Source organism: Nicotiana sylvestris, chromosome 7, assembly GCF_000393655.2.
Source record: "Nicotiana sylvestris chromosome 7, ASM39365v2, whole genome shotgun sequence".
NCBI lineage: Eukaryota > Viridiplantae > Streptophyta > Magnoliopsida > Solanales > Solanaceae > Nicotiana > Nicotiana sylvestris.
The window spans coordinates 150,051,904-150,061,624 of NC_091063.1; the positions used below are offsets into that span (position 1 = coordinate 150,051,904).

The 9,721-nt window shown below is 32.1% G+C and overlaps 1 protein-coding gene across 1 annotated transcript; it reads left to right on the top strand.

The window, feature by feature from the left end:
* The first annotated feature begins 241 nt into the window (after positions 1-241).
* On the top strand, positions 242-4,114 carry LOC104228845 (suppressor of disruption of TFIIS). Its single transcript, XM_009781390.2, has 9 exons — positions 242-403; positions 1,375-1,438; positions 1,534-1,599; positions 1,696-1,793; positions 1,893-1,930; positions 2,217-2,304; positions 2,744-3,073; positions 3,162-3,227; positions 3,704-4,114. The coding sequence occupies exons 2-9, from the start codon at positions 1,390-1,392 to the stop codon at positions 3,851-3,853; spliced, it is 885 nt and encodes a 294-aa protein (XP_009779692.1). The 5' UTR covers positions 242-403; positions 1,375-1,389; the 3' UTR covers positions 3,854-4,114.
* Positions 4,115-9,721: the final 5,607 nt, after the last annotated feature.

Here is a 9,721-nt window from a genome sequence, read left to right on the forward strand (position 1 = left end):
AGAGAAAGATAAAATGGGGCATATTTAGGGGAAAATAAAGAACAAATAGAGAGGACAATTTCAAAAGTTTCAATAAAATAGTCCCGAAAGTACAACGGAGAGGCAAAAAGGAATATGCAAAAAATAAAACGACTTTTTCAAAAAAAAAAAAAAAAAAGTCACCTTTTTTAATTAAAAGGAAAAGTCGAAGAAAGCCTTAGGTAGTTTTATAATTAGTTAACTTCTAATTTTTAAATGAGAAAAGACGCAACGTTTTGCCTATATAAACCCATTCAATGCCAACTCGTATTCCTCCCCTTCTTCCTTGGCTCCTTTCAAATACTACACAAAAGCTTTTACTACAAAGAAAAGTCTCTTTGTATCTTCATTTTCTTCTCTTTGATCATCTCCATTTTGATTCTTGGTACGTTTTTTCCTTCATCCTCTCTCTGTTTCTTGTTTCGTAACTACAATAATAACGCAATGAAATTTCACGGATACGTTCATTTCTTTATATTGGAGGGTCGAAGTTAACTTTTTGACCCACTGAACTAGTTTTGGTTAAAATGATTTAATTTCTGATCGTGCTGAAGTCAGGATTTCATTAAGCGTCTTAAAATTTTAAAGAACAAAAAAATTCCGAAGAATGAACATTTTTAATCAAATTACGTAGTAATGATTAGGTAAATCATAAAAACACATGAAATTTATTTACCGTGTTATTATTGTCAAAATTTATGTGTTTTCTGAACTTTCTACTAATTTTATGTAACAGTTCTATTATCTTGAAGTTTGGTTTCTGATTTCTTTTTTGGTTTTCATAGTCCTTCTTTGACCTTTGACGTTGCTTTGATTATTGAAGAAATTACAAAAAGAGTAATCTAAGGGAAAGGCTTATGCTTTCTTGTTTTCTTTAATTTGTTTTCCCTTTCGTTGATGTTTATATGTGTAGTTCTCATTATAAACATATGTATTTGATGTTAATATATATTGTATAATTAAAATAATGTTAGTTATGAAGTGCATTAGCTTTTGTTTCAGTATTGTTTCTGCATTTGAATAAATTTGAATTTTTCTATTTTGGAGTTTTTTTTTTTTTTTTTTATGAATTCCGAGGCTTTCTGAAGGAAACAAGCCTCAGGTCAAGGGTCCACTTTCTTTTGGCTTGACATAATTTGTTTTTATCATACATTAAAAATTGTATTATTATTTCCCTTTTTTTATGCTTGTAATAATTATATATGCTGACTCAAGGTTTTTGATTGGAACTCAATAATTGTTGAAGCCATAATGAAGAAATGTAGATTGAGACTTAGATTGAATTTTCAAATTGGTTTGGCTGGATTTAGATTATCTTTGTCCACTCTTCTTACCTATTTCACTTCTTTACTCAAGTTTTCTTAGGCCAAAATGGAATATGGACATGTTCAGAGACCAAAGTACGACTGTCTTCTTTTTGGTAAGTTATCTTTTTTGACAAATTTAGCTGTCAAATCTCATTTTTTTAATTCAAATTTTGAGCAAGTTTGATTATATAACATTTGGAATTTACAGATTTAGATGATACTTTGTATCCTCTGAGCACTGGTTTAGCATCAAGTGTTCGTAAGAATATTGAAGGTATACTTGATCTGTTCTTCAAATTTTTTTAGGCTAAATATCTTTTTTAAAATGGTTAAATGATGTCTAATTTAGAATTCATTGTGTTTTTTACAGATTATATGGTTGAAAAGCTTGGTATAGAACAAAGCAAAATTGCTGAGCTGGGTAATTTACTGTACAAGAATTATGGGACTACAATGGCTGGCCTTAGGGTAAATCCTTTTTTTTTTACCCTGTATTTACATAAAAATTTGATCAAGAAAAGAAAGTTCTACTTTAACTTAATGAGATGAATCATTTGTTTTTGGCAGGCAATTGGCTACGATTTCGATTATGATGAGTACCATAGGTGAGTAATTACACCTCTATTGATTTTAAACTATCATACCAACCACCAAAGTATGTGGTGCAGTGGATGAGATTGTTCCTCCGTTAATCAGAGGTTTCGGGTTCGAGCCCTGTGTATGGAAAAATCTTTGGTAGGCTGCACTACCCCGAATGGGGCCCTACCCGGCGCGAATCCGAATATAGTCGGGCTCCAATGCGGGTACTGAACACCGGGTGGGAAACCAAAAAAGATTTTAAACTCTCATTTTTTTAGTTTACTGATCTTCATTTTCCAATTTGTTTTGCAGTTTTGTCCATGGGAGGTTACCCTATGAAAATTTAAGGCCTGACCCTGTTCTGAGAAGTCTTTTGCTAAGCTTACCAATCCGCAAAGTTGTAAGTCCATTTTCACAATTCATGAACATTTTTGTTTAATATTTAGAAGAATTAACCTAAATCCGTCAGGCCAACTGTTTAAACCAAAAATAGCCGGTGGATATATATGCATAATTTGTATATTATATGTGTATAATCTATGTATACCCGGAGCACTAAGCTCCGGTTATGCGCATGGTTCGAGGAAGGTCTTGATCACAAGGGTCTATTGTATGCAGTCTTACCCTATATTTCTGCAAGAGGCTGTTTCCACCGCTCGAACCCGTAATCTCCTAGTCACGTGACATTAACTTTACTAGTTACGCCAAAGCTTCCTGTCTGTGTATAATCTATGTATATGGCTAGAAAATTAAACAGTGAATATGACCGCTATTTATGCAAAGATCCTTATTTCGTGGCCAAAGAGCCTTTTTTGAATGTTTTCTTTTTCCTATTACAGATCTTCACAAATGCTGATAAGGTCCATGCTCTGAAAGCTTTGAATAGGCTAGGATTAGAAGATTGTTTTGAAGGTATTTTATGTTTTGAGACTCTGAATCCAATTCACAAGAGCACTCCATCAGATGACGAAGACGACATTGAGTTTTTGGGATCAGCCACATCTTCAAACACTGCTGCAAATAATGGCACTGAGATCTTTGACATTATTGGTCATTTTGCTCAACCTAAACCTGGATCAGTATTGCCAAAAACACCAATTGTCTGTAAACCTTCAGAAATCGCCATTGAACGCGCTTTAAAGATTGCCAACATTAATCCACACAGAACTGTAAGATTAATTGTTCAATTTCTTGAATCCTATTTAAAAGATTATTGTTATTTCAATGTACTGATTTGGAATGTTTCCATTTTTTCAGCTTTTCTTTGAAGATAGTGTCCGTAACATTCAAGCTGGCAAGCGTGTTGGTCTTGATACAGTACTGGTAAGTTGTATTCCTTATGTTTTATTTTCTATGATACTCTTTTCTTTTCGGTCTGAAAAATAATGGCACCATTATATATTCGGAAATTCTTTAACTTCAATTTTGCATTTAACCATTAATAACATGCTCTTATAACCATAAAATTATCATGGCATGTTTAAGACGACAAGTCATTCTAGAGATTATTTTACGGTACGTGGGCGAAATTTTCTTTCAAAAAGTACGTGCATAGTCAAACACTATCATAACAAATGAAACAGAGGTAATAGTATTTACTGGAGCAATCTTGTGCACTAAAAGCAGTCCAGTGCACAAAGCATCACATGTTCTCACAGGGGAGGGACCGTACACTAAGAGGTGTGATGTAGGTTGCCTAATCTAATGCAAGCATCAGTGGCTGAACCTAGGGCTCGAACCCGTTACCTCTTATTTTGTTGTGTTGCTAATGTTGTAGTGTTGTTGCTTGTTATTTTCAGGTTGGCAATTCACAAAGAGTTGTAGGAGCAGATTATGCATTAGAAAGCATCCACAACATAAGGGAAGCATTACCACAACTTTGGGAAGTTGACAGGGTGGCTGAAGTTAACTACTCAGGTGTTGCTGTTGAGACATCTGTCACAGCTTAACATAATGTATCAATGCCTTAGTACTGCTGCTGTTGGGAGAAAAAAATAATAATTATGATCCAAAATTTCTTGTCAAATTGATTAAATGATGTAGATGTTTTGTTGTCATTATCAACTTAATTAGTCTATTAGTGCTTCCTTTCAACTAGTGATGGTAATGATCCACAAATCTTGTAAATAAACTCCCTTTTGTTTCTCCATTCTATTTATCAGGCTCTACTCTTTCTATGATTATATAATAAAGTTGAATTATTATTGTCATTATTATTCTAAAGGATAAAGTTTTGCATCATTCCAAGCATGAGCGTCAAATGAGTGGGTTGGGCTGATTTTGAGAAGGTTAAAATGGTCTGAGTTAATAATCGACCAACTCAAAAGTTCTGAGATGAGCTGGGTTAAAATGGCTAAAATTTGGGTCATACCGTCATAGCGAGGGGCATATACAAAAAATTTTGTAAGCGGTGTCAAAATTTATAGGAGAATGAGAATAAATAACTTTAGCTATCATACTTCTGGACAAGAAATAACCTTGGTCCATTAGTTTTGTTTGATCTTCCTCCGACCTCTTAGAGCAAAATCAAGCACATAACCAATACACTAGGAGACACTCTATCTTAATGGTGTCATTTTATCCTACTTATCAATTTTCTCACAATATTAGTGCATATATTTAATAAAATTTGCCGACGAACGTGCGTCTGCCCCTTGTCATAGCCCAACCCGCCCAACTCTTATCAAACATTAGTTAATGTGTAATGTTTTCTTATGCATTGTTTGATTATCAAATAAGATTTTTTTCTTTTGTTATGGATATATATATATATATATATATTCAACAAAAAAATTATTTTAAAGTTGACCTGAGATGGACTAGGTTTAATAATGGGTGGGTTAATGAACGGCCCAAGCTTGGACGAATTAAATGGGTTTGGCCTTAAATTGTCACTCCTAATTTCAAGCTTACTATGGTTGGTATTTAAACAATAGCCAACATATTTTATAAGGGGTTGAGAGAAGTCGTATTATTATGCAAATGACTCAAGGAAGATTGGTTTAAAGATCATAATAATATCCCAAATAATATAGTTTAGCCACTTGCGTGACGTACTAAACATGAATCACATGGAATGATATTGATGTTAATACGTTGTTTAGACATAACAAATTATGATTAAGATGTATGTATCAATCTGGCATCAGCTCAATAATTGCTTTGGGAATTTTATTATTTTCAGATTGTGACCATATGACATCTTCTGCAATTATAGGTGTGATGGGTAGGGATGATGTCATTAGTGCCTACATTTCCATGTGAAGACAAGTGATATGATTAAGAACTAATTTGGACTTAATGTAGGTTTTCTGATGCCTGTAGATGGATTAGGACTAGGCAAATTCGTGGAAGAAAGGATTTTTCTTCCACGATTATAACACTACTGCAAAAGGAATTTAAAGGGATTGGTTCAGTAGTAAAACTCCTTCAATTTCAACGGGTAGGTTGAGACGCTGTCATTTGATGAAGGTGTCCCAATAGCTTGTGCGCACTTCAATTATTTCACGTATAATATATACTAACTCTCACCAGTACAGATAACTCTATCTATGAAAGCTTAAGCAGACATACGACCAACAGGTATCGAATAATTCTATCCATTAAAACTTAGTTTTAAAAAAAATCACCTAGCTTTTTTTTTTTTGCTTCCGCTGAAATGAGAACATGAGACCTCATAATTCTGCTCTCACTTCATTAGGCCACACCTTTGGGTAACCTAAGCGATTTTTCATTATATTATTTTCCTTTTTCTCTCCTAACCCTTTTTTTTCTTTTCAAGAAATCATTCAAACTCTTTAGCATGTCCTGAAGAACCTTCCACTCTTCCTTGTCATATCCCTTATTTTCGTTCAATCCAAATACATATTGTATTAACGCTCCTAAAAGGCTATATTGTAACAAATAGTAATAGAAATGGAGAAAGGCCAATACAAAAATCTGCGAAATTCATTGTCTGATAATATGCCACAGGAATTGTATAACTGAGTTGCTATTAAAACTTATTGGTAATTTGGTACTACAAATTGAGGTCGGCTAAGCTTTCAAATTAAAGGAAGTTAAGATGGTTGGAAAATGCGGCATGGATAATCGACACAATTCGGCCCAGAAGAGATGGACTAATGTAAGGAAAGTTGTATGCAATGTATCTTTGGCTTAACTATCTTTTGTCAGGCCCAATCAATGGATTGTGCCTTCAGCTCATCAAGGATGGGCTAATGTCTTATGGTTGGAGCGTTGGAGTAGAAATGGCGTCGGGTAGCCACTATTTAAGGTGCTATTTATTTTTTATCCAGCAATTTTAATGTTGAGCAAAAATAGCCACTACTCCATTAAAATTAATATGAAAAGATATTTTTACCCTTTCTTCCATTGCTTCTCTTCCCAAACCCTCGCTTCTCTCTCTCTCAAGTTCGATACCCATTATTGATCTCCCAAATTGTGATAACCCAAAATTTGCAGAATCAATATGTGATGCAGCAGAGAAACGGTCACATCTTTAATCATGGTATTCGTGTTGAAGTTCTTGAGAATGTGTTAGAAGATGGACATAAGTTCTTTGAGTTGCTTGTTGAGGAAAGGAGGAAGTATTTGAACGAGAATTCACCCATTCTCTGTAGGTATAGTTCTGATTCTTGTTGATGCATGTGTTGTTGAAAGGATTTGGTCCTTAACTTAGAGTTGCATGTGCAAAAATTAAGGATATGTGGTCCTTAACTTAAAGTTATAAGTGTCACACCTCCTTTTTCCGGCACCGCGAGGTGCGTAGGGAGTTTTTTCCAATTAAAGGACAGTCGAAACGGGATTGGTTTAATTATTTCAGAGTCGCCACTTGGGAGATTTAGGGTGTCCCAAGTCACCAATTTTAATCCCGAATCGAGGAAAAGAATGACTCTATATTACAGTCTGCGTACCAGAAATCTGGATAAGGAATTCTGTTAACCCGGGAGAAGGTGTTAGGCATTCCCGAGTTCCGTGGTTCTAGCACGGTCGCTCAACTGTTATATTCGGCTTATTTATCTGATTTTTAATACAATTATGAACCATGTGCAAATTTTATCTTTTACCGCTTTATTATTATAATTATTATTTTTTTAGGAATGTGAACATCGCTTAAAACATATCTTTGGATTGTGTCACATGAAATGCACCCACAATACGAAACATATTTTATTTGATGTTTTAGGATTTAGATTTGGGTCGCATGAAATGCGCATCCGAGTTTAAGAAGGTAAAATTAATTAAATCGCGCCTAAAGAGTCTAACGCGTCATTATCTTTGGGGAAGGAAGTGAAATTCACTAAACAATCCATCCCAAATTCTAAGTAATTTTTTAATAATTAAATAAATAAATGAGATTGGAGAATCCTATAAATTTTGTATTATTTACATCTATTTATTTTTAGCGATATCCTTTAATAACATCCTTTAATGACTACATTTTTATTATTACTAAGTTTTTTTATACATATAAAATCAATATCTACATTCTTGAAAATGACATATTAAATAGAAGAGAAAAATAAATATTAGCAGAAAAATAATAAAATTATAATCATAAATACAACATGGAATTATCGAAAAGTAAAAAATAAAAATAAAAAAAAACTAATTATCCCATAGTTGGATTAAAATTCAAATTGTTAGTAAGACTATCTACTTATTTTTATCGAAATCCTTTAAGAATATCCTTTAATGATAACCTTTTTATTATTACTAAGTTTTTTATAAATATAAAATCAATATCTACATTCTTGAAAATGACATATTAAATAGAAGAGAAAAACAAATATTAACAGAAAGTAATAAAATTATAATCATAAATACAACATGGAATTATCGAAAAGTAAAAAAAATAAAAAAAAACTAATTATCCCATAGTTGGATTAAAATTCAAATTATTAGTAAGACTTAAGCTTATTGAAACTAATTATTTACAAATACTGAAAATTGAAAGAAATAAAAATAAAAACTTGAGTACTAAATCATATTTCTAAAAATTTAAACAATTTAACATTAACTAACTTTGTTTTAATTCATCATGTCCTAATACTTGTTTGCAAACTAATTCATGTTATAACTGAAATTGACTACATGATTCGGATTAACTTATCGTTGACGAAAAACCTTCTGAATAAGGAACTTAGTTAATTTTTGCCAAACTGATTCAATAACGCCATTTTTACGTTATTTCTTCTATTTTTTTTTATTAAACAGTTTTAATTAATAATCAGGCTTAAATATATTTCCTAATAATCTGGTAAAGGCGTTATTTAATATGTCGCTATAATATGCCTAGTTATGCCGATGACAGTGATTTACAGAATAATAATACATGAATAACCTAAATACAATACAAAAATTAAATTAAACTAAATTAAAAATTTAACACTCCATTCTTCATTTCAGCTTACAAAATGCCAAAATTACAGTTGTGTACCTGATATTGTCAATATAAGAAGAAGAAAGTCAGCAACGTAATACGTAACACAGCAACAGCAACAATAACCAGCAATAACCAGTCAACGAAAATCCCAGTGACAGCTTTGAAAAATTCAAAATAAAATCCAGGAATGCCGAAAATAATGGACAGAAACCAAAGGAAATTTTCAGATTTTTGAAAGGCTAGTTAATCTTCAACCCTTAATTTCTACACCTGTATACCAGAATATTTCTCAGGTGTGTACTACTTTCTCTTCTAATTTTCAAATTTTTTTTCTTTGTATGTTTTTTTCTTTTCTTGAGAGTTTCAATGTTTTTTTTTCGGAATAAATGTTCAGCTTTTTTTTTCAATCTCTTTTTTTTTTCTGTCTGTCCTTCTCCTCCCTCTATTCAAGACTTCACATATATATATCCCATCCCATAAATCAATTAAAATCAATCCCTTTCTCTACCAAACCCATTATCTTCCCACTCATCCCCATTATATTAAAAAAACATATCACACCACCCCATTTCATTTTGTCCCCCATGCTTCTTTTAAAATAATGCAAGATTCCCCTTTAAATTAAATCTTGTCCCCCTTTATATTAAATAATCATATCACAACCCACCCCATTTCATTTTGTCCCCCATGCTTCAAATAAACAATTACAAAAATGTACAATTCCTAAACTACCCCTTCCGACCTTACTGAAATTACCAAACTACCCCTGAACGTATTACAAATTTACCAAACTACCCATCAGCTATAACACATCAATTAATCAAACTTAACCAAAATATAGACAATATGATCAATTTCTAACAATATTCAAACAACAATATGAACACGGATGAACATCATAACAACAATATCATATGAACATGATTTTAACAACATTTCAACAACAAATCACATGAACACAAATTGAACAACCAAGAACAACTAAAATTTGATTGAACAATATTTTAGCAACAAACAATCCTATTTTCGGATTCAACACCAACAACAAACAAAGTATGAAGATTTCTAAATTCAATCATATTGAACTTAAAATCAACTCTAACAACATTACAACAAACAATTCTTATATTAAACTTTAAACAAGATTATGAGAACAATTCAAGAAATAATCATAAAGGGTAAACAAGAAATCAAACTATACAAAATTCGGATTCAAGATCATCCAAACAAAGTATGAACATGAGTGAATCTATTTTAACACAACAAACATGACGGATTAAACGATTAAATCAATATATTCCTTTAACACAACTAAATTCTTTAAACAAATAACAAGATCGACGAAGAAACAATTATTAAATTAAACTTGAACTTAACAATACTAACAATTTCTAACAATTCATAAACACATGAAACAAATTGAAGAAATAGT